General features: G+C 49.4%; 1 protein-coding gene across 1 annotated transcript in view; it reads left to right on the top strand.

Annotated features, from left to right (window-relative positions):
• The window catches only part of LRIG1 (leucine rich repeats and immunoglobulin like domains 1), a 106,293-nt gene that overhangs the window by 77,406 nt on the left and 3,723 nt on the right, over positions 1 to 25,164 (top strand). Inside the window, exons 8-17 of the mRNA XM_014605039.3 lie at positions 4,159 to 4,302; positions 7,617 to 7,697; positions 13,207 to 13,278; positions 14,762 to 14,833; positions 16,956 to 17,119; positions 19,452 to 19,772; positions 20,373 to 20,654; positions 21,267 to 21,686; positions 23,414 to 23,539; positions 24,106 to 24,252. Coding sequence (XP_014460525.1) covers positions 4,159 to 4,302; positions 7,617 to 7,697; positions 13,207 to 13,278; positions 14,762 to 14,833; positions 16,956 to 17,119; positions 19,452 to 19,772; positions 20,373 to 20,654; positions 21,267 to 21,686; positions 23,414 to 23,539; positions 24,106 to 24,252 — 1,829 coding nt within the window. The remainder of the gene's footprint in view (positions 1 to 4,158; positions 4,303 to 7,616; positions 7,698 to 13,206; positions 13,279 to 14,761; positions 14,834 to 16,955; positions 17,120 to 19,451; positions 19,773 to 20,372; positions 20,655 to 21,266; positions 21,687 to 23,413; positions 23,540 to 24,105; positions 24,253 to 25,164) is intronic.

The raw sequence follows: 25,164 nt of genomic DNA, 5'->3' as shown, positions 1-25,164 counted from the left end.
AAAGTTGCCCCAGCAGTAAGGAGTAAACGGGTTAGCTTACAAGAGCGAGGCAAGGTTCTCATTTGGGAGACTTCCTAGTGCCTTAGGTACTGACTGACAAGGTTCTTTGGATAAATGTGATCTCTTTTATTAGACCAACCAAATAGATGGAAAAAATGTTTTTTGCAAGCTTTCAGGTACAAACACCCTACTTCTTCAGGTGCTTGCTAACACATGCCCTCTCTTGCAGCGTGTGCGCTGCAGAGCTTGGAGGAAGCTGTGCTTTATGGCTCTTTATTTACACGATTGTAACCACTAGAGTTCTGGCCTCCGTCAAGGCAGTGAGTGAAGTATTTTATCCTTGCTGCTGCTGTTTACACATTACCCTGGCTGAAGGGTGCATCTGTCAGAAGGTAAACACGGCAGCCTCGCTCTTCGGAGATTTCCAGGTGCAAATACAATCACTTGGATACACAAAAGCCCCTCCGCCCCACCAATGACAGCCTGATGAAGAGTAAAGCTGCATGCTCTGAGGAAGAGGTGCATTCAGGCTGTTCATTGTGCTTTCAGGAGGAACCATCCCTCCTTAAACACGCTGAACTGGGTGATCAGAGAACACAAGGTCGATTCTTTTTACATGAACACTTAGTACATGCAGGTCCGCAGAGGAACTAACTCCTCCTTTCAGCTTGAATCTCACCTGGTGCTGGAAACTTTGTGCTAAACTTTCCAGGGATCTCACTTCCACCGAGACAGATCTGGAGCTAGGGACAGATGTTCAGATTCAGAAGTCTCTCGGTGCAGAGTAAGGGGATCCCCTTCTTGAGACATGTTCATTGCAAAAAAATGTTCCCATTTTCCAGACAGCTCCCAAAGGGTCTTCCTTCACTCGGCCTGGAGAGTCTAAATACTGGTTATTTAATGCACAGAGTTGTACACACAGTAGTGCAGGCCAGTGGCCTACCGGCCTTCCATGACAATCAGCATGTTGCTTTATCCAGAGCCTGTCCCAGCCTGAACAGACAAACTATTAAACGATAAAACTATGAAAGGCAGGCTGGATTCTCCAGACGTTCACAGGGACGTTAAGACCTATTTGGGTGCAAAAGCCAAATTTATCACCATGGAGATTATTTTATTGTGCATGGAGGACTAAGGGAAGAATCAGGTAGTGGCCAGGGCACGTATCTGTGGGTAGATGAGGCTGGGGACAAGCAATCAGTGGCTTACTGTGCTGCTGGGAATGAGGTCCCTGGTCCCCAGGAGGCACACCAATCTGATTCCTGGATGCATGGGCAAAATGTGCTGCTGTGCTGAGATTTGCCAGGCAGTCACTTGGGCAGTTGCACCAAGCTTTGCAAAATCTGCCAGGCTTTGGGGGAAGGGTATTGCTAGGAGCAGCCAGAGGCTAGCGTCTGCTAGTCGAGGACATGAAGGCTGATCTGGAATAGAGGGGCAACAAGAAGAAGGGAAATTTCCCTAGAGCTCTTCTATCCTTATGCAGACTCCCACGTCCCTTATGTAGAGGGTAGCTAATCTGCATGTTTAATTTGGTGCTGGGGCTGTCCAGCACCAGTACTGTTAAAACTGTTGTTTTTTAGTTAGCAATGAACATTGTCAGTCTACCTTTTTTTTTTTTTTATGTGGAACGGCTTTCCAAGTAGTCGGGTGAAGCCCGAGGAACGGTAGACTTTCATGGGAGAAAGGGCAGTGCTATGGCATCAAAGGGCTGAGTGTTCTGCCTCCATTGGGAAGAAACGTAACCCCGGTTTCTGAACTGGGACATGAGATGGCAAAGAAAGGAAAACTTGAGGCCACCCAGCAGTTGCATTAAGTGCCTGATTGTCCTTGCAAATCAGGTACTTAGACATCTATATAATGGAACCCGCCCCAGCTGCAGGTAGAGTAATAGGCAAGCATAAAGTTGCACCAAACCAAAATAGGAAGCTGGCCAGGGTCTTTCTTTGTAAGAAAAACATAATCAAGGCTATTTATGTGCAGTTTGCTTTAATGGGAATGGGACCTAATGGAAAATGTAACACAATCCCGGGTAGAGCAACAAGAGAACAGGTTGCCAATTAACCCCATTCTGTTTCATTATTATTACCGTCATCGGTACTTTCAGACTGTCAGCGTCTACTCTCCCCTCCACCCCCGCATCTCCCCGCATTCAAACGTGCCGTGGAAGGAAAGCACCGTTGACCTGCTTGCCCCTTTTGCAGACCTAGCGTAGGCGAAGCCGCCGGGGAGGAAAAGGCACTGGTGTGTAAGCCAGTCAGTCCCATAGGCAGGAGGCTGAGCCCCGAGCCTGCTGCTGAGAGCCCTGCCTGGCGCTTCAGCATCGGAAACTTTCCAGCTGGTTGCAACCCTAATGACAGATACTCTAAACCTTGCTGCTGTCCATGCCCACATGACGTCAGGAGAAGCTGAAGGGAGCATGCTGTTAGCAGTTGTGGCAGAAACCCCTTCTGCAGAATATCAAAGGGAACTATTTCTTTTCTTCCAGCCAGACTTAGGATTGCTTTTGAGAATTACTATTTTTTTTTCTTGGAAAGAAAAAAAAAACACCCCCAAATTCTTTAATTGCAGGTGAGGACATAATTTTGACCACATGCCAGTTCTTCACAGCTAACACGGCAAGGTCTTTAGGAATGGAGGTCTGTTGTCCCAGGCCATCTCGAAACGCATTCATCTCTGCTGAATCGCTTCCAACGCCTCCCTCCCCACTTGCCCATTTAAAAAACAAGGCCGCTCGTTTGCCAAGTAAATGACACTCGCAGCGTTTAGGAATATGGGTCTGTTTTGACTTAGGCTTTGCTTGTGCAGTGGCTTTTATGCAAGCTCTGGGAACATTTTTGACATGGGCTTGTTTGGAGGCAGGGCTGGAGGAGGAATTCGAAGGTCTGGAGCCATCCAAGGGATTTTTCTTGTCGCCCGTATAACAAAAGCCTTCAACATCTTCCCAGAGCAGGATTTTCCAAGGCTTCTAAGTGACTTAAGGGCCTGGATGCGGAGGACTTTCAGTCGGACTTGCAGGCCTAGGTCACTTTAGAAAAGCCACTCAAATGAACTGAGCTGGGGAAGAGGGTTGAGCTCGATTGACAATTTTTACACCCAAAAGCCCCTGGATTAGGGAGCAGTGCAACTAGAGCAACACTTTCCGCTCCCAAGAGCCCCACAAGGGTTGGGACAACAACTAGGAATTACCAGAGCAGTTAAGTTTGGCCAAGCTCTGTTGTCCCCGGTCTGGGTCTGTTGGCAGTGGCTTGATCTGCTCTGCACCCAGGGGGTCTTCCACACCAGCCTGTCTGCCCTTATCCAGCCCCTTCCCAGTGGCAGTGCCGTGATATTTCCCTTCAGAGGTAGGGTTGAGGCTTCTTTTCAGAGGAGTCTGTATTTGCTGCTAGCCACATCTCATCTCTCCCCTTTGAGTGCCAGCTACGCCACTGCACGAGACCTGCCATAAAGCCAGGGGGGAGCACGCATGACGGAAAAGGGTGGATAGAAACCAAGACAACCCCTCAGCTGTTAGCCATTGAGTAGGGATCTCAGGCATGCGTACACCCTTGGAACAAGGCAGGGGCGGATTGTGGGGGTGACCTTCCCCACGTGGGAAGGGAATTATTAAACAATGCATTGCTACAGGCTAAATTGCCTCGTAGCAAAATCGTTTTGGCTCGTGCTCTTGGCTGGGGTTGGGCAAGCAATGGAGACACCCACACCTAGATGCCTGAGGCTCCCTGGGTGAAAATGAATAGAGATGAGACACCTCCAGGATTGCAATAGGTACAGCCCTGCCAAGAATATGCATTCACAGTGGAAGCCTCTGGTCTGGAGTTGATAGCACCAAGCAGCCTGGAGGGGAGGCAGGATAGCTCCTCCCAGTGAGTTGGCAAGCCTTGGCAGTCCTGGGCTTGACAGGGGGGCCAGACGGGGCCAGAGTTTCTCCTGATTTGCTCCTAGATGCATATGTTCCGCATTATCCCTTGCAACATTTGCAGACTGGACCCTGCTTCCCCTTTGCATCCCAGTTAGCTGCTCACTGAGATGTTGCATTCGTATGGGAGCTCTGTGTGTGCATGGGCTGTGCACGGGAGCTGACTTGCAAGGAAGCTCCCGGGCCATTGCAGAGCGGATGGAAAGTGCTCGTAGTGACCGGCGCACTGGTTTTCTCTCCAGAATCTTGTCCTACAACAACCTGACCCGGCTGGACGAGGGGAGCCTGGCAGACCTGGGGGGGCTGCACGTGCTGCGACTCAGCCGCAACTCCATCAGCCACATCGCCGAGGGCGCCTTCAAGGGACTCCGAAACCTGCGCGTGCTGTAAGTTGCCCTTACAGGGAGCTGAGCAGCACACATCTGAGTCCACACACACGCTCCACGTGCATACAGCAGCCTTGTTCCCACTGGGCTGGAAAGCCTCACGAGCGCTGCTGTGCAATGCTGAGGAGCGGTCCTGTTCCAGCCCATCAAGGAGTAAGGGGTTGGGAACATCAGACTGGAAGGGGCCACGTCCGACCCTCACTCCGACCAGGCACAAAAGCAGGGGCATCACCCACACTCACCATGCATCTTCCAGGGGGGTGGGTATCCAGGCCTGATATGAGTCTCCATCAAGGAGTGGGGAATCCAGCCCTTCCCTTTGGGATTCGGTTTGTTCATGTCAGCATCGTGCTGTCCTCAGTACCGCCAGCATGAGGGGTGTCCCCCTTTCTGTTGGCTGCCTGGCTCTTTAATCTCCGACGCTGGGAAGTCTCTAGAGCACGTTCAGACATCAAGGCCAGCTGTGTTCATTGGACTGATTGAATTCTGTGGGTTTTTTTTTTTTTAACTAAAGAAATACAGCTTGATACTTTGATTCCTCTTCCCTCGCCCATTATCCCTTGATTAATTAAAAGGCAATGAGAAGGGAGCGGCTTCCCTGGGCCCGGTTACTGTACGGCACACATCTTATTTATCCCGTCTATTGAGTTTCACACTGGAGGAAGTGACTGAGAAGGGCCTCTGTTTTTTTAAAGCCGGAGCCTTTCAGGCATTGGCATTCAGCAAAGGCCTTCTCCCAAGCAGCTGTCAGTGCAGGGGCCAGAGGCTTCCAAAGAAAAATGAGGGAAAAGGAGCTGGGAGCTCTCTTCTCTTTGCAGTTAATGCCGAGCCCCTTTTATGTTCAGCACACAGAGAGAGAGAGCTCTAATTTAATAAAGAAGAAGGCCTATTGGGCCCTGCACCTGGTGAAAAAGACCCGAGCATGCTTTAATTATGGCCTATTGTTGACGAGCCTTTGGTGGGTGTGAAACTGCTGAAATGTGGAGCTATTCAAATCGAGGTCAGGCCTGGGGACCTCGCCGCACAATGATTAACAAGGCAGCGAGCATTCAGGCTCAGCCAGCCGGAAAGAATAGGAAATTGGCAACAGGGGCAGGGAGAGCAGAGGAGCTGAATACAAAGCGAGCCCGGCCGGAATACCCACTCTCTCCATTTTTTGTCCATGTGAAAAAGCAGGTTTTTTCCCCTCCTTAACACTAAGCCTTTCACTTGCTTTTGGAAGGACAAGCATAGCAACAAGCAGAGCTATTTTCTTCCCCTTTCTAAGCCAGCACAATGCGACGGGCAATTCATAAAAGTGCATGTCAGGTCTCAAACAGGCTGCTCCTTCTCATCCTCTGCTTCGCACCCTGGGAAGGGGCAGCCGGCCAGGGGGCCCAAGCAGAGTCACAGGGGTGGAGCTGGCCAGAAAAAAGGCTTCTAGGAGGAGAGGGGTCTTTTAGGTGTGCCTGTGAGCAGCTCCCACAGACTCGACCGCTCCTCTCCCCTAGTGCCACCACAGTACGGTGGGGGCCAGCACCCTGCTGCATTTGTTTTCTGCCATCCCCTTGGCATGGACCTGCCCACAGACCATGCTGACGGGCATGGGTATACTGTCTGGGCCAGTTGCTCTGAGATGCAAGACCCAGGTCTCATGCTGACGCCAGCTGAGAAGCAGGGATTGTGGCTTCTGGCCACTTCTTTCTTAGTTCACATTCAAAAAAAGCCAAGAAATCAGTCCTGCAGTCACTTTGGGTCCTGGCAGATACGTCCCAGCCTTGTCCTAGCTGAGGGAGGCTCGGTAGAGGTGCTGTACGTATAAATTGTGCCTACAGTCATTCTCCTGTTCCCATGCACAACTAGATATCCGTAGCACAGGGTCCAAAAACTACCCAGTGTCTGAAGAATCCTCCCAAACATAACATGAAGCAAAAAAGAGTATTTTTAATCAGAGAGGTATTTGGGAGCTGTGTTGGTCTGAGACAAAAAGAAATGCAAAAATCTAAAACTCTTGGAATCAGAAATTATACCTTTTATTAGACGAACCGGGAAATCACAGAAAAAGAATATATTTTTTTTTGCAATTTCCCAGTTCATCTAATAAAAGGTATCATTTCTGAACCAAGAGTTCTCGATTTTTGCATTTCTTTTAAATCAATGCATTTGAATATGTGCCTTAAAAAAAAACCAAAGCAGCTTTGAAACTTTCCTGCTGTTCTAATTAACCTCAAAAGAGGCAAAATACAAATGGTGAGATAATGTTTTGGAGGGGATTTGTGCGTGCTTCCCTGTGAAATGTTAGGACACCTCTACGTGTATTTATCTTTACTTACTCAACACTGGAAGTTAGGGTCAGCGTGCTGGAACACAGCTGGCTGGAGATTTAAAGCCAAAAAGCGTTTCTTAGGCTATTTCAAAATGTTTAATATTTTGTTTGTTTCCTGATTTGCTCATTTTCACTGATCCCTGCCTCACTGCAAAATTCAGTGTTCATTTTGAAAGCAACTTAGGTTGAATTGTGGCCTTATGCTTGTATCTATGTAGGAACAAAATAGAAGACATGGAAGGAGTTACGTGGAAGAGAAGTAGAGCTTTAAAATTATACTGGTATAGCTGTGCCAGCACATTTCCCTTAGCCAAGACCCTGGACTCAGGAACTCATTGAGAAAGATAGCTAAAGACAGTCATTTCCAAAAGGGACTGGACATTTACGGGGACAAGACCATGCAGAGTTGCCCTAATTAATGCAATCGTATGAGAAGGGAAATTAAAGCTTGTGCATCAGGATTTAAACAGTGTTAGAAATCAGGATGAAACCAAGTTTGGGTGGAAGAGTATTGCACTTCTTCCTACTTTGGGGGATACCTTCCTCTGAAGGGACATGACGCTGCACCAGAGATACTGTGGGTCTGAGTCCCGAGTCTCTCTTTGGCCGTTCATATAAAAAAAGAAACCAAGCAAGCAAAGCTCACTGAGAGATTCCTCCCTCCCCACAATGGGCTACTTCATACAGCTGCAAGGAAAGAGCAAAGAGCTTAAGCCCAAGATTTTTTTCATATCTACTGTAAGCGGTAGATATGAAAGCATCACCATCGCGTGCCAGTGTTCTGGTCTATGTGCAAGAAAAGCAATGTGAAAGGAGCTGGGCCGGCTCTGACAACGTTGATTTAACCTTGCTTTGCTGCAAAGCTGGACTTTTGATGGGAGGGTGATGTACTGCAAGGGAAGAAGTGGGAAGCTCTTCATAAGCTGTTCCCAAACTTTTCCCTCTATGTCTTTAATGGCTTGCCCCAGGCTGAGAAATTGATTGTGAGCTTTCTTTTGTCTCCCCCCAGGGATCTGGACCATAACGAGATTTCGGGTACAATAGAAGACACCAATGGGGCTTTTACAGGCCTTGAAAACCTAAGCAAGCTGTGAGTATCCCGGCTTTTGAAGTTTTGTTGAGCCCTTTACGTGAAGCAGTTGTGTGTGCACGTACATGAGAGACAGAGGGAGGGTTTTCTTCCTATGCAGGCTTTGTTCTTTAGGAAGCAGGACAAAATCTAAAGCAAGTGTGAGACAAAATCCTCAGTCTCAAGTCACTCAGTACAAATAAATGCCATTATTAGTAGCTCCTGTTTTCATAGCCCTGTGCTATTGCAGTGGTTGATGATCTCTGCCCCTTAAAGGTTCAGCACAGTACAATTTGGCTGCAAAAGTAGACAAGAAAAGCTTTAACATACTCTCTAAATGAGGTGGAGCAGCTGAACAGACGGCAGTAAAAATCAGAGGAAGTTGCACGTGACATGTTGTGCTTTAGGATATGAGTGAGTAGGAGGAAGGTCTAGTAGGGGCCCCCATCGGTTTCACTGGTGAGGCAGACTGGTTTGCACTGGTTTATTTGAGAGAGCTGTTCCGGTGACTCCATAACAGCAGGGAGGCTGCAGCAAATACATCAGGCGCAACCTCTTGAAAGGGATAAACTGATACCATTTGGGGGAAGCATTCAAGGAAATACGTGCATTGCAGATATTTTCAGATGGCTTGATCTTTGCCAGGGTCCAGCTGACAGTTTGCTTCCTGAATGGCTCAGCCCTTGAATTCCTGGTCAGCTTGCTGCTTTTCCCTTTGGAAGGGATTGCCCGGAGAGGGGTATTTGAAATTGGCTGTATAAAATCAGCCATGTCAGAAAAGTGCTGCTGGCTCCTGACGAATTGCAAACCCCCTTCTAATCATTACTTCTTGCCTTTTGTTTAAGCCTGCGTCTCTCTCATCACACTGTCTCCAGTGCTGAGATGCCACAGCTAGAGGTGCAGTAAAAGGGCCTAGATGGATAGCGGACAGCTGGAATGAATCCTGGCAGGCGGTGTATTGTCTCCTTGTCATTAGAGACCTCGGGGAGAGGGATTTTGGGGGTGGGGAGGAGAGCAACTGCAAGACTGGTGAGGACCTAAGATGGAGAAAGGGGACCTGCTGTCTTGGATGTAGGTCTGTGACCATTTTAGAGGAGAAGGGGTATTCGTTGGAGACCCGGGGATGTGAGACTACGGGGAAGGACCTGAGAGCGTTGGCAGAGAGTGCACCAAAGGGGATGAGGGAAATACGAGGCAGAAGAGGATGCAAAGTGGGTACTGGTTAGGCAGGAAACTTTAATAGGCATCACCGGAAAAAAGGCAGGGGACTCAGTGACAGATCATTGGGGTAACTTGTCTTGATGTTTTTTCTGAAGAAAGCGAGGGGAAAGGTTCAGTGTGTGGGAGGGGAAATGTGGGAGCGAAGAGTTCGAAGAGAGAAGCAAAGGTGGGTTTTAGCTGGAGGGGATTTGAAGGCAAGAGTGGCCCAGGGGAAGAGGGCAGCACGGCGGGAGCAGAGGGAAGACCCGTCCTGGAGGAACTCCTCTGGGCTTCCTCCCGAGGCACAAGCACAGGTTTGCACACGTGATCCTTGCCTGTGCTAGTAGTGGCTGCCTCGGGGAATATCCCCGGGGACGTATCCAGTTGTGAAGTGCGCGTACGGGGCGGGGGTTACCTTTTCATGTCCACCCTCTTGCCTTGCACTGGTCTCGGTGCAGTCAGATTTGGGGTGCACAGGGCTGCATGCTCTCCCCTGAAGGAAGGATGGCTGTGACTTGGCAGCTCAACAGCTGTTTTGCTTCCCAGTGTCAGAGCGCACGGATCACCTCGCTGCGCTGTTTGAGGCCGTGCTCGTGACGCTTGGAGCTGCCCCATTTGAGAGATGTTCTGCCTGAGCCTGTTAAGCTCACGAGGGCTCAAGTCCTGGCTTTGAATTTCGTCTCAGGGCTGCAAAAAGCAGCACTCCTGTTCCCAAACTTTTTTTAAACGCTGGTTTTCCTACTCCTAAGTGGTGCAGCCTGTGTTTAAACAGTCAGTGGGGTTTAAATGCATTAGCATACAACAAATAAAAGGGCACTTCAGAGAAAGCCTTCCAATGAATTAATAATCACCTCAGCTCTGTGGAGATTGCCTTAAAAGCTGCTCTCCTTTGATCTGGCCTGGATTAGCCTCTGAAAGGATTTAGCCATGAGAGCGTTGTTCAGCATAATGAAGGTGTTAAACTAGGAGGTGGAGAGGCCAGTCACTTTAGCCTCCCCTGAATTATAGATGAAGCTCTCCGGGATGGAGGAGGCAGGCCTAAATTAAAACGTTGCTCCAGAAGACGGAGCTGAGAGCCACCGGAGCATAAAAAGCCTCCGTGGAGTCTCTGTGGAGCTGCCAGGTCCCCAATTATTCAAGCCACTAACCTTAACCGGTTTTTGATGGCTCACTCAGTCAAAGACCATCAGACAGGTGCAAAGCTGGCAAGAGGGGGAAATGCCGCCTTCTACCGGCTTGCGTGAGCGCAGGGCTATTATCTGGTTGCAGCCGTGACCGTGCTGTTACTCGCTCGCTTTCTTCCCTTGCAGCAAGCTGGCTACTCGCTGAGCTGCATACCACCGTCCTTTCACTCCAAAACACCGGGTCCCTTTGAAGTCACTGAGCTGTAATCGCTTTATAATTAGAAAAGTGCCTGGCTTGGGCCCCTGAGGAATCTGGATTTTTTTTGCTGGAGTGTATGGTAGCTTCTTCACACACTCATCTGTTTGCTTCTGATATAGCACAGCACATGGGCACATCGATACGTGCACCTCCATGTGCATTAGCCTATTGTAATGCACAGTAAAGCGTCACTTAAAAAAAAACCTGTGCTATTTAGTTAACGTGCATGAAGCGTCACTTATAGGGCGTATCTACATGTGCCTTAACGTGCTTTAGTTAACACGCATGAAATCTGGCACCTCCATTGTGAGGTACTAGGAAAATGTGTCTTTAATGCACATTAACTAAAGAGCACGGTTTTGGGGTGACACTTTAATGCTCATTAAAATAGGCTAATATGCCTTAAAGCGCATGTGTAGATGTGCCCAATAGCTGTGTTCTTTAGTTAATGTACGTTAAGCAGGCTAATGTGAATTTTCTTAGTACCCCACAATGGAGGTATTAGATTTAATGCGTACTAACTAAAGCGCATCAGTGCATGTTTAGATGCGCCTACAGAGTAGTTTTCTATCCATATGTACCCAGTTGCATATATTATATATATATATAAATAATCATTGTATATACACGTAAAAAGTATGCACTTATTTTTTTATGCAGACACGCACATTTGTACACATGGCTACACACAAACATGCCCTCACACTGAGCGTGAACATAGACAGAATCAACACCTTCAGTTTTTAAGGACCGTGGCTGGCTGTGGAGGATGAGCAGTATTCTCCATGGCGGTCATAGGAATTAGCATCTTTGAGGAATATGGCTCTAGGAAGCAGTTTCGTGTGCAGCCATAATAGCAAACACTTGTGTTCGGTAAATGAGTTCCAGTATTTGTCTACCAAGATCCGCAGTTGGAGAGTCTATGAGCTGGGGATGTTAAAGGCAAGACGGGTAAAAAAAAATGGGCCATTTAGAAGAGCTCTTTTTTGAGACAGGTGTGGTCTGTCTCTGATCCTCTCCGCAGACTCTTTCCTCCAGGTCAGAAGACCACACAGTCTTCCCTGTAATAAAATAACACGTCTAGACTCTCACCTAGTTCTGTTCCTACCAGGAGGAGTTCAATCAAGTTTGCAACGTATTTGCAGCACAGAAGAATTAATTTCTGTAAAGAGGGGTGCAGAGAAGTGCATCTTTGTATCGCTCACCTTCCTTCCTTCTCACGTCCTTGTCGTGACCAGGTGTTCAGCAGACTTCGCAGATTCATTGCAATCTGATGGCCATGCCATAAGTGAGTCTGCTATGGCCTCAAACGTGCGATCTCTGGTCTGTCTTTATTCTGATCATTAAAAAAAGAAATCTAAAGAATGGGTCACCCTCTCTGAATATGCAACTGAGGTGTTACGCTAAGCTAATCTTGAGCATAAGGAAAGACATAAGAGCATTTGTTTCTCTGCAGAGACTGAGAGTTAACTTTTCATGAAACCTAAGCTTTCGATTGTGCTTTGTAGTTGAACATTTTGTACAGAGAAAGACCAAGAGGCAGCAATTTGTTTCCGATCAAACATGTGACACAGAAAGTTACCATGACATTGGGCGATAGCCAGCTCTGGGCTGCCTTGCTGTGGGGAGAGGAACGATGGGATATCTTACCCAGGCTAAAACAGACTTCTCTTTGTTGGGGCCTAAGAGCAGGGATGGCTCAGGCCGATTCGACGAGGGGTGTGGGTTTGGATTGGTTTGGGCCAAGCGCGTGGCGTTTCTCGTGTTTTACTGTAAACCACAGCTGGCTGTTTGCTCCGAGGTGCAAAGTCCCAGGGGCCACGGACCCCAGGGCACGAATGCAGCAAGGGTCAGGATGTGCGTTCTTGTCCAGAGCCCGGACCTTGCCAACATGCGTGGGTCTACGCTTTGGCCATTGCCAGGGCTGGAAATTTCAACGAAAGAATAAGATGCAGGGATAACTAGTCTTGTAATACCTGCTTCACCTCATCAGGGGGATACGTGTTGCATATCGCCAGTCCGCCATCTGCTAAAGGAGGGCTAGGTGCTGTTTGCAGAACCATACTCGCCTCGTCCAAAAACTTCCCAGATACTTTGAAGGTGGCTTTGTGCAGCTCACCTTCCTGCAGTTCACCTGAGCGTGCCAGGCTTTCCACCTGGCCAGTCAGCGATCGCTGGATTGCAATCCAGTGTCGCGATCCGCTGGATTGCAAGCAGCAAAGAACCAAGACACAGTAGAAATATCAGGCTGTGCTGGGATCACTGCAATCAGCAGCTTTCCACAAATAGCCCCGTTAATTTGCTGCTGCTTAGCACCGAAGGCCGCTCTGTAGGCACATCGCTGGCTGGTGGAAACCCATCCAACTCGTCTCTCTCCTCTCTTGAAACTCTTAACTCTAATTAGAGTAGTGCCTACAAGAGCAAGGCAGGGTCAGGACCCCGACGTGCTGAGCACATGTGCCCCCTGCAAACAGCCCTCGGATGCCCACTATAGTTCAGATGATCCTAGGAGGCCGAGCGGCGGCGAATAAATTATTCCCCTTGTGCTAGCTGGGAAAGGTCAGGAGTGAAAGGTGTTCCTAGGAGAGTCCAAACTCTTGCTAGACTGTCACTGCACTTAAACCTGTCCGCAGCTACTCTTCGGGGAATACAGGGGACCCTCTGTTACTCAACAAGCCGATTTCCCAGCACTGCCGCAAACCTGCTTTTTTGTATGCGAGATGGCGCATTCCGGTTCCCGCTGTCATCACTATTAAATGCGAATACAGATAAAAGTATTTAATTTCAGGAGGGGAAGGCGTGCATACTTCAGGCCCTTAATCTCTGTGCAGTTCAGATTTCCAGTGCCTTACACTGGACACTTTATCAGATACAGCCACGCTAATTGTGTTCTTTCTTTTTGCCTTTTCTTTCTGTTTATCTGGCACTGGATGTTTGGAAACTGCAGCACTCTGTTTGGAAACAAGATCAAGTCAGTGGCCAAGAAAGCGTTCTCGGGCTTGGAGGCCCTGGAGCACCTGTGAGTAACCTACCATGCTTTGCAGCTTGGAAAAGGGCCTGCCAAAAGTGGCTGCTTGAGAGGTCTGCTAGCAATTTAATAGCGTCTTTGTAAACCGAGAAGCCAGTCCATTTGTGGGGGGCCAGCTGCTTCCTTCTCATTAAAAGTCAGCTTCAACTTTGGCCTTTTTTTGTGCCAGGAACAAAGTTATAGAACATATGGCAAATTTGCATGCTCTTTAATTTTTTGATTTGGACCGGGATAAATATCTCCTTGACTCGCACATTGCTGCTCTGCAGGCTGTTTGCAGCTCAGCTGCACTTCAAGCCCGGCCCTTGCTCTCCTAGCCAATGCTCCTCCAACCATTCCCACTGACACATGTTGGAGTTGGCCAGCGCGTGAGGCAGAAACGATTCGCCCCATTCAGCAGAATTGCTCTGGAGCTATTTGCAGGACGCAGAGCTGGCCGCAGCTAAGCCATTCTTTGCTGCTGCTCCCAGGGCCGGCGTCTGCAGCAGCGATTCATCGTTAGTTCCCTGCCTTTGAATTAAGCCACTGGGGCTCTGTCTGGCTTGCAGCGAGTTGCTCACGTTGACCACGGATACACAGCAAACAGGGCAGAAGTCGTGTGCACACACAGACGTGCATGTATTTCCATGCTGTTGTAAGAGCCTCCGTCCTGGGTACAGCTGCCCTGAGATTTATACTTGAGGCAGGATGAATGCCCGTCTGTTTTCACGCTTTAACGATGCAGCAGAGTTTCCAAATTTGGCACAACCCCCGTTCAGGGGACAAGTGAATTTTTCAGTTAAATATTTACTAACTTTTGCAGAGGGAAACATTTGCAAGTACTCCCTTTTGGAAGTCTGCCCTGTTTTCCTCACATTACTTAGGATTAAGAGCCATGCCCCCACCCCCTACAAAGACATGTTCTAATAATGCTTTGGACATGTGCTGCTTTCTGAGCATTTGTATAAATAAATCAAGCAAATGCAGTGCTCTTATTCAGGAGGACTGTTTGGGAGGCAGTGGAAGCACTTTACCACTTCAGTCTGCTAAAGATTAGTCCTTGACCAGGGAGGACAGTGGGAGTTCAAGGTTGTTCAGGATAAAGGGGCTGCCTGGGCTGTGGGTGGTGGAGGTGGTTACAGCGAGAGGATGGGGCACTGGTCGTTCGGCAGGATTTGCTTGCTCATTTTGTTGCTTCTCGCTCTTGTCCGTCATCAACTCATAGTCAACAGTGGTCTGTGCAACCTTTGGCCATGATCTCCACAGGGTTCATAGGTGCTAGGGTCGGAAGGGACCTCAATGGATCATCGAGTCCGACCCCCTGCCAGTGGCAGCGGTTATGAGATTTAATACAGGCTGGAGGTTTACTTCCTTAATAAGAACCTACCATACTATCGAGTGCTGTTGCACTCCTCGATGTGGAGAAAGGACAGTGGCTTCTGGAGGTCACCACAGCATTATTCATGAGTAAAATGCGCTTGGTTTTGTTCTGCAGGAACCTCGGGGATAACGCCATCAGGTCCATCCAAGCGGACGCTTTTGCCAGGATGAAGAACCTGAAGCAGCTGTAAGTAACTGCGCCATGTGTGCTACTAAAGTGGCTGCAAGCTTTCTCACGCTGGTGGGTTGGTCACGTGGACGACACGCCACTGGAAACAATCTAAATCCCCTCCATCTCATCCTCTGCCCCCAGCCTCCCCTACTGGTTATTTTTACACGAGAGCAGATGTCCTGGGCACACTGCACTCGGCAGCGACTGAAATTAGATCGTCGGAACAGGTTCTTCCATGGGGCTCGAATCCGTGCAATTATGATTCATCTCCGGTCGGGAAATCCAGCCGCTCCCCGGGGGTCTGTGACCTATTTAATTCCCAGCAGACCACCTGCCTCTCAGTTACAGCCATGTTTAGGGCCTGCCTGCTGCACTGACATTTGGCGATAAGCACGGTTCGAACATGATCTGTGCGTCATCTCGCCCCATGGGTGCGAAAATATGAATGTTATCAGAGTGGCCGGGGCTCTCCTGGGTCATCAGATGCTCTGGTAACAGTCAGTCTTCAGTCTAGTGTCTGGGCACATTCAAGTGGTGCTGGATGTGGGACAAGAGTTTGTGAGTCTGTTGCTGAAAAGCGATGGTGTCGACATCAAATTCTTGCCTGCGGGGCTGGGAACCGAAGGGACTGAGACGTTCAGCGTTATCTGCAGCTAAAGCCCCGGGACAGCGTTTTTGCAACTCTCCGTGCTGCCCATGAACGCTGCGTACTTCGGAGTCTGCTCAGTCATTTCATCCTTGCACTGGCCCTTGATGCAGCATAGGGAGGAAGCCTTTGATTTATGAGAGGTCAGCCCCCAGGGAGCTCGCTTCCGTGAACGCTGCCGTGCAGCGGGGAAGTCAGCGCTAACACTTGGCTGGGATGGTCTAGACTGGGAAAATCCTGTCTTAAACAGGGAGCTGGACTAGACGGCCTCCTGAGGTCCCTTCCAGCCCCACTTTTCTGTGATTCTAGTCATCTTTCCATGTCCTGAAGATTTCATGACCTCAGCTTGACTTTGGGTATTAATGCTTTCAGTCAAGCTTGGCTGGGCTCTCCACTGATAGCAAGGTCTTTAAAGGAAATGTCTTTTCCTCCAAATTGCTTTTACAACCGCTGCAGAGGTGCACCTGAAGCTTTTATAGTCGCTTTTCCAGGCGGTACCTCATAAGTCCGCAAGCCAGCTTACGGGCCAGTTTTCCTCCAGGTTATAATGTGTGACACCAATGGAGAATTTGGCCCTGAATATTTAAAAAAAAAAAGAAAATCACGTATGTAATCTGTTATACCTGCATGGTGCATGAAGGGTAGGTTTAGCGGTACTGCAGTCATTACATAGTTTGAAGGCGCACCCGATAGATAGCCGAGAGCCCACCTTCGATGGTTTCAGGTCACTGATGCTGGTAAATAAGTATCCTTGGCCTTCCCAACAGCTGTGCACTTAGCAGCCACTAAGATGGGAGTAGGATGATGATAAATGTGTGTGGTGGAGGGGTGGCATTTGTTTTAAATTAGTTGCTGTTTCTGTTGGACCGCCACAAAAAAATGCACACCCCATACACACTTACAGAGCTGAACGTCCTCTCCTGAAGTCCTCAGCAGAGCTGGTGCACATACAGATGAATTCCCCAGCCAAAAGGAAGGGAGGTGCATGTCCAGTCTGGCTGCCCTAGCGCTCACAGTGGCTCTGGCTTGGTACATAACTAATGAATGACATTGGAGAGTCCTCAAATTAAACCTTAAATTGCATCAGGCGGTGGAGATGTTCAGTGTCACAGGGAAGGGGAGAAGGAGCAGGCGCGGTCATTGGAGATCCAGGTTGCACACCTGGACTCATGGGTTCCAGGCTTGAGCCTGCCATGGACGTGCACCACCTTCGTGGTGCCTCTGTGGACCGAGTACAGCTCATTGATGGGATGTCAGGGCTCTTGCAAGACTTATAGTGAGTCTTTATAAAGGGCTGGGAGGAACAGAGTGCTATGCAGCTGTGACACATTTAGCTCTGTCAGCTTGGTTCCCAGACGACACCTCTGCAGACCCTTTTCCATCTGCCCGGCTGGGAGAGAGGGAGAGAGGGATATGAGCAGCTTGGAGACCTGGCGAGCTTTCCAGAGCCTCTCTCACGAGCCTCTTTGGTTTCTCCTTTCCTCTCCGCAGCCACATAAACAGCGACAGCTTCCTGTGCGACTGCCAGCTCAAGTGGCTGCCGCAGTGGTTAGCGGAGAAGGAGCTGCAGCCCTTTGTGGTGGCGACCTGCGCCCACCCGGAGTCACTGAAAAGTCAGAGCATTTTTGCCGTGCAGCCGGAGAGTTTTGTGTGTGGTAAGTCCCGCCCGCGTGTTTTGCGGTCGTGCGAAGAGGACGCTCGCTGGCTTTCGCCGCTAGCATATTACTATGAGAGGGCTTCTCTGTTTGTATGTTTTCCAAAGTGATCAAAGCAAACCCAAGCCTGCCTTTTAAAACTTCATCACTGGCTATGATTTATTTCCCACCAAAGCCACACATTGCACTCTCTGCAGCCAGGCTATGCCTTACCTGACGCTCCAGGCACTCAACCAGAAGGGGCCAATCCTGGCTTCAGCTTCAGATCAGGGTGCTCACTTGCAGGAAGACTTCGTTGGCCCCGGTGCTTTCGGATGGCCACGATTTCAGGGGTTAATTTGCTGGTGATGTGATAGCATTTGGGGCTGGGAACGTTGAGCTCATTTATCTAAGAACAGGAAGTTAAAACAGGGGCAGAGGGGTTTTTTTGAGTAGACGCCTCTTCGGTGGGCCCCTACGCAGCATCAAATGGAGCAGCCGACGGCTGGACTTGCGTTCGTGTGTTTCTGGGGTTTTGCTTTCCTTTGGAGCACGAGCTAGCGCTCTCTTTTCAGCCAAACACCCGCTGCTGCCACCGCTGCAGCCAAGTGCGACTGCAAACCCGCTTGCTAAACGCAGACCAGCTGAAAATACAGGCCCGCCACACACGTGCAGACACACACCTCGCTTTTGCATGGGAACAGTTAAAAGTTTGGATCAGAAATGTAGTGCTGGGGTGAGGAGCCAGAGTCACTCTGTTTGTGCCTGCCTTGGTTGAAGGAGGCCTGATTCTCTCTCTCTGTGCATTGTTAACTGATGTGGATTTCCAAGCTGTCCCACTGCTTTGCACCTCGCTGTCTCATGGAGAGCAGAGCAGCTCCTGAGATTTCCCTTTCCTCTGCTGAAGAGCAGCACTTGCATAAGAACAAGAGCTGCCATTGACTGGATCAGACCACAGGTCCACCTTGCCCACTCTCCGGTGCCACGCAGCGGCAGAGTGGATGCTGAAAGGGAGCGTGAACGGGGTCTGCCCTGCGTTTTTTTTTCCGCTGGTCCTATTCCTCTTGCAACCACTTGCCCGTCTCACGTGTGAAAGGTCCCCACCACCTATTGCAGAGCACGGATGTACACACGTGTGTTTGCAGTGTCAGGCCTGGCTTACTTCAGCACAGGCCTGGGGGCTGCTGTTGAGGTGTCTGCAGAGACTCTACCCCCATGGCACGCCAGCGCAGAACTGGAAACTCGGTGTTTCCAACCAAAGGAAAGTTTGGCCTCTCCGATGGCTGCCAAAGCCTCCAGCCACCAGTGCTCCCCAGTTCCTGAGACATGGCTGCTTAATTAAATGTTAATCAGAGATCAAATTACACTCTCTGGATAAATCCAGTATTAGAAATGGTTTGGATCGCTGCTAAAACCAACAGTCTTCCAGGGCTGAGAAGGCATTTAGAAAGGTCTCTGCTTTGGACGAGTGACAGACAAATACAGCTGCTGCTCGTAGACATGTTGTGCCTTGATCCCTTTGCTTGTGAGCAGCTGTCCTTAGGGATGTCAGTCACAACAATTGCTTTAACCCCCCCCGGCGCACCCAGCACCACTCATTTCCGGTGAAGGCAAAGAGTTTAGAGGTGGGATTGCACGCGGCAACTGTTCAGATATGTCCTCGTGGCTTGATTTGACACAGCATGGACCATGCGGTACGAGTAGGATTGAAGATTTTGTATTATAAGTGCACTGAGAGGCTCCTGCCAGGGATCAGTCCCTCGTTGTGCTGAACCCAGTAGACGCATACATATAATAAAACTATGGAGCCAATTCCCAGAAGCATATACACTGCCTGTAGCCATTTTCTTTCCCCATCACCAGTGGCTGTGTAGAAATGCTATGCCTCCCATTCCAGCTCCCATATTTTCCCTGCATACAATACACCCCTGAATAAGATACGCATCTTGCATTTGAAAGGCAGAATGAAGTGACAAAGATATTACCTTGAAGATATTGGTATGGGGCAGTATGTAACTGAGTAGCAGCAGGTAGGGAGCCCAGCGTGGTCCCTGAGCTGTTCCCTATGGAGTACTTTCAGCTTTGTTTTTGCTTTCCTCTAGTAGAGGCATAAGTTTGCAGAAACTAGTGTTACTTTATTTCCCCACTTACAACACGCACAAGCTTATGGAGGGGGGGGAAGGTATGTGTTGTAGGCAGGAAGATACGGAATTCATTATTAATCAAATCAATGCTGCATCACCTGCAAACAGTGCTTAGGCGGTAATTTTTAAATGATGGGAATCGCAAGAATTCGTGACCGAGCCAGCGAGGGCTCCCAGCCTGCAACGGTAACTCTCGTATTGGTTTTCAGATGATTTCCCCAAGCCCCAGATTATCATTCAGCCGGAGACGACAGTGGCCGTCCTGGGCAAGGACATCCGCTTCACCTGCTTGGCTGCCAGCAGCAGCAGCTCCCCCATGACATTTGCCTGGAAGAAGGACAATGAGATTCTGCGCAACGCCGAGATCGAGAACTTCGCGCACGTGCGGGCCAAGGATGGCGAGGTGATGGAGTACACCACCATCCTGCACCTCCGGCATGTCACCTTCACCCACGAGGGACGCTACCAGTGCATCATCACTAACCACTTTGGCTCCACCTACTCAAGCAAGGCCCGTCTCACTGTGAACGGTAAGGGGGAAGCTCAATTCACCTTTCTTCCCTGTAGGTAACTCTTTCGTCCAGCCCTACATATGCCACTGGACTCTGGGAGGGCCTGAGCCATAAGCACACAGGAGCCTTGCCATAGCCCCAATCCAGGCAAGTCCTTCAATGCATTCTTAATCTCAGAGTCTGAAGCAGGAGCCATTCCATTAGCTGCAACCATCTTCTTCCATGCCTGCTTTTCACCACTTAGCCTTTGGGAATGGAAATATAAAAGGTGTAGGCAGAAGAAACGGCTTGGATAAAAATTTCCTTTGGTTTTTGTTTTATCCCTGTCCAGGTCAAGCCTGGAAGATGACTAGTTTTCTCTCGAACTTTGAAGCGTGGGTTGAAAGAGGGCTGGTTTCAGCCATAGTGGAGCCATAGAAATGCATAGTGCCCACTCACAGGAGCTTATAGGGGGATGGCGAGAGAAGGTGATACTCTCTTGCATGTAGATAATTGCTTTATCCATCTTCAGGACATCAAGGGGGATGTGTAGGAGCATCAGAAAGACTGGTGCCATCAGGAAGGCTGTTCCCGTTTCCTTAGGGCTGTTCCTTACCTTCCTCTGCCTTTCCCTTACAGTGTTGCCTTCGTTTATCAAAACTCCCCATGACATCACAAGCCGCACGGGGATGACCGCTCGGCTGGAGTGTGCAGCTGAAGGACACCCCACCCCACAAATAGCCTGGCAGAAGGATGGCGGCACCGACTTCCCCGCAGCGCGGGAGCGCCGCATGCACGTCATGCCAGATGACGACGTCTTCTTCATCACGGACGTGAAGATAGAGGACATGGGTGTCTACAGCTGCACGGCACAGAACTCGGCAGGCTCCGTGTTGGCCAACGCCACCCTGACCGTGCTGGGTAAGCAGCTCTTGTGCTCTTGGGACAAAGCAGGCAGAAGTACCGCTTTGAACTGATATGGGAATACTTGGTCCTTAAGAAGGGTGATTGCACCCAAAAGCTTGCTAAGAACTTTTTTTCCCAACTACTCAGCTGGCCTAATGAAAGATATCACATCTAGTCAAAGAACCTAGGATGCCGTAGACACCCAGATAGGACCATGTGGTCGTGCTGAAACACTGGGGTTGGGATGATGCTGACCCATTGTGGCAGGCTACTTAAAAGGCCCAGAGACCTGTAAAAAATAGTTCTGCTTTTTTGGAAGTCAGTCCTCTTATCAAGGGAAACTCTTTAGGCCAGGCTGTTTGCACCCAAGAAGAACATCTGTAGTAGGAGAGGAAGCTCTTGGCCATGGGGTATTATGGGTATAGGAAAGCCATTACTCCATGTCCTAATCAAAGCATAACTGGCTTATGCAATAGTCTTCTTTAGGATGTAGGAAGAGAACTACAGCAGAACTGGCAGTCAAATCTGTGCTGAATTGTATCATTTTCAATTATGTATGGTAGCTTTAGAGTATCATCTTGTTAGTAACTCCTGGACGCTAATATCTGCATGTGATTCCCCCTCCAGAGACTCCATCCTTGGTTCATCCACTGGAAGACCATGTTGCATCTGTGGGTGAAACTGTGGCCCTCCAGTGCAAAGCCACGGGCAGCCCGCCTCCACGCATTACCTGGCTGAAGGGCGACCAGCCCCTGGTAGTGACAGAAAGGCATCACTTCACCCCCGGCAACCAGCTCTTGATTGTTCGCAACGTCATCCTGGAGGATGCTGGGAAATACACCTGTGAAATGTCCAACACCCTGGGGACCGAACGGGCTCACAGCCATGTGAGCATCTTGCAATCTCTTGGCTGCAGGAAGGACAGGACCACGGTGGGCATCATCACCATTGCCGTGGTATGCAGCATCGTGCTGACCTCTTTGGTCTGGGTGTGCATCATTTACCAAACGAGGAAGAAGAGTGAAGAATACAGTGTCACCAACACAGGTAGGCTCCGGGTGGGGCTGAGGACCTTTGCATGGATGAACATTGCCCTGAGGTTGGACTGCAATGATAGGAGACATCGCTTCTCTTTCAAACATTTGCTCCGTCCCTGCTGCTCCACAGGCTACGTGGGGCCAGAGCAGCTATGGTCACTCCCTGCTGCAAAATACTCAGGGCTGTGCTTCCCAGCTTGGCTGGGTCACTGCAGCGGTCTGACTCACAGCCCTTACCCTCTGTGGTGCCTTTGACTATACAACAGCGACAATTGCTGTCCAGAGTAACCCTGCATTGCCAGGAATCAACCCATCTAACACCCTGACCTGCCAGTGGAAAGGCCTATTTGACACTGGCAACTGGGTGCTATCTTCTCCCCCTGTCCACGTCACCCCTACGGCGAGGCTGGTCTTTGGAGCAGAGGGCAGTGGGCATGATGTTTCTTGGCCCCTCTTGGCCTTCCTACAAACACTGCCCTGCTGCCAGAGTCCTGGTGTCAAAAGGAGGGAAGGGCTTTACCAATTCAGGGTAACCTGAGCCCCGGGCTGGCCCTCAGACCACTTCCTGCACTGCGTGAGGCCTCTGAACCGAGGTTGTTGGATGCACCTGTCCATTAGCTCACTGCCCCCTCTGGGATTTGCTGTCCCAGGAACAGGTGCAATAGGCTTAGGGCACAGCTAGCGGGGAAAGACTGATACAGTGCTGTAAGCACGGTCACGTCTTTCACATGGAAAAACTCTGGGCTGCTGCAGCCCTTGTCCCTCACCCTTTCTGAATGATGGCTTTTCAGATGGTTATAGGGCCAGGTTTGCAAAGTTAGGGGTTCAGCGCCCAGTAGACATGAGCTGTCCTGCGGCAGAGGTGCTGGGGGTGGGACTGGCAAAAGGTACAGCAGCTCCTGGTATAACCCAGGGCAGTCCAAGGGCTGTATTTCCCCCTATGACTCCTGCCTTTGCTGTTGGGAAGGTAAGAAGGCGTTTGGAAAGCAAGACCAGCTTGGGGTAGATACTAAACGTGTTAAGCCTGTAGCCTAACTTCACAGAAGACAGAAAGTAGCATTTTTTAGCTTTCTGGGTGTTTCCCCACCCCTAATTTATGGTGGCCTTAGAAGAACTATAATAAGTTTCCAGGGCTTCGGTAGTTAGGACTTCGGTCTTTTCTCTCTCCCAAAAGTATTTGTTCTAACGCATCTGCTGTGGGTGGGAGCAGCGAACCCACCTTTATCAACAGTTCAGAAAGCAATGACATTTGGTATTCTCCAGATTCCCCTCTGACCTGTAAGAGGGGTCTGGGCAGGCATGTTTCGACCCGCTGGCTAGGGCTGCTCTTTGCCAGCTTCCTGCAGCCGAGCGGACTGCCGCGCTCTCTCCATGCTCTTGGAAAGTTCTTGGATGGCACTTTCCAAAGCACCTAAATTACATGGAAACTTCAGTCCCTGTTTTCCATGGAGCGGGATTTCCACAAGTCACCAGCCTAAATGCAGGGGGGGGACTTAAAGCCACTTTCCAGGGGCCTGGATTTCAGGGGCTGGGCTTGGTCGCACAACACCCAGGCATCGGAGAGCGCACAAGTTGCTCACGTAAGCTGCTGCTTGAGACTCTCTGAAAGTCACTGGGCCTCCCAGCATAGCTGTCCCTTTTTAAAAGTTCAGGCACTTCAAGTTTGAGGTGCTTGAAGCCTCATCCCCTTGCATAGTAGTATTGGAGCTTCACCACTGTTTGCACCTCTCATTCCAGATGAGACTATTGTGCCACCAGACGTGCCAAGCTACCTGTCTTCCCAAGGGACACTCTCAGACAGACAAGAAGTGGTTGTTCGAGTGGATAACAGCCAACAGCCTAACGGGCACATAGAGAGCAATGGTATGAATTGGGGTCTAATTTTATTTTTGGATGTGACAAGGGGTAGTTATCCTCTTAGCACTAGCTACTGTTCTGTTTGGGGCACAACTGGTGGGAAAGATCTGTGCAACTGGAAGCTCTACTGCTGCATTGTATTTAGGGCACAGGCAGGAACAGGTCTCTTTGTCAGCCCAGAAGATGCACCTTTGCCAGCAGTAACATCACTCATCTGAGCAAATTATTGCATATCTGTTCAGTCTTCAGGCTCCAATGAGTAGTTTTGCCTAGTTCAAGTTCAGTTCTTTGGCACCAGAATTTCCTCACACCTCTTTTCTAATTCAGAACCCATTAGCACTGCCAAACCTTAGCTTTGGGCACCAAGGGCAAACACCAACCACACTTTGGGATGGGATGGGATGGGATGGGTAAACTTTCTGCACTGTGTTTCTAAAATATTTACTGCTTGAAGGATGGATTCAAAATTATCTGGCACTTCCGCCTTTGCAGCACGATCAAAAGACTAATAAATTTGCTGATCGAGAATGCAGACGGTTGTAATCCTGAGCCAGCTGGTTGGTTTGTTATAGGCATGTGTCAGACTGATGCTGGAAGGTGTCCAGATGTTGAAGCTCCCACTGTCGGGTGTAGACAGCCAAAGCTATGTATAGGCTACAATAAAGATACTTGGAAGCCTGAAGACACGGCTGAGGGAACGCCGGTTCCAGATAAAACAGGTATACAACTCATTAATCTGAAAAGGTGTTTCATGTTGGTACAGATTCAAAGAGCATGCGAGTGAAAGGGCTGAGGCTGGAAATGATGCTATCTGCCTGTACAGTTTTTGGGTGCAGATACAGCAAATTCAGTCCGTCTTTCTTCCTGTGTAGAATGACAAATGTTCAACTTTAAACAACCTCCCCCCAAAGGCAGATTGCAGCTAGCGAGAGCCACCAACACAGCTGGATTAGTCTTTTTGTGCTAGTCCCAACATGGGAGAGCAGTTGGGAAGTGCAGGTGTTAGAAATGGTCATCCGGGAAAATAAAGGGACTGGCGATGAAGCAGATTTCTTTAACTCATCAACACTGAGAAGTAGTTTCACCCTCAACCTCACTGCCAATTTCTATGGGTTTTCCAATTACTTTTGCTTTTTTTTTTTTTTTACATGTTTTGTGTATTCCCTTGTGCTGCGAGCAAGACTCACGGGACCAGCAAAGGACCCTAAGCGTTCTTCTAGGGGAAATGGGGAAGCCAAGTGCTGGAAAGCTGTCAAAAGTGTAAAATAAATGAACTGGGATAAAAGTGGGGGGGAACATCGTTATCCCTTACTGCTGCTTTCATTGTGGTCATCCCAGAGGTTCCTTCTGCCAACACTAAGCAAAGTGTTTGCAGATAGCAGTGCGATAGGATAGCTACACCTTTGAAACAGCCCCAAGGTAACCTCTCTTCTGTTGGCAGCTGTTACAGACCATTTCCATCACCTGTTCATTCCCTTATTGGTAAGCTGTGACAGGAAATAAAAAAAAAGGCTATTTCTGGCTTCAGTGGAAGTAAGTGCACGACTCAGAAAGGCAAAGCAGCCCCAGCTGTTGGACCTGCTTTTAGCAACGCTGCGGCATCTGTAATACTCAGAAAAATGCAGGACTTG

This window comes from Alligator mississippiensis, chromosome 12 (genome assembly GCF_030867095.1).
Source record: "Alligator mississippiensis isolate rAllMis1 chromosome 12, rAllMis1, whole genome shotgun sequence".
Taxonomy (NCBI): domain Eukaryota; kingdom Metazoa; phylum Chordata; order Crocodylia; family Alligatoridae; genus Alligator; species Alligator mississippiensis.
Note: the sequence above shows the minus strand (reverse complement) of the source record. Positions and strands in the feature narration are given on the sequence as shown.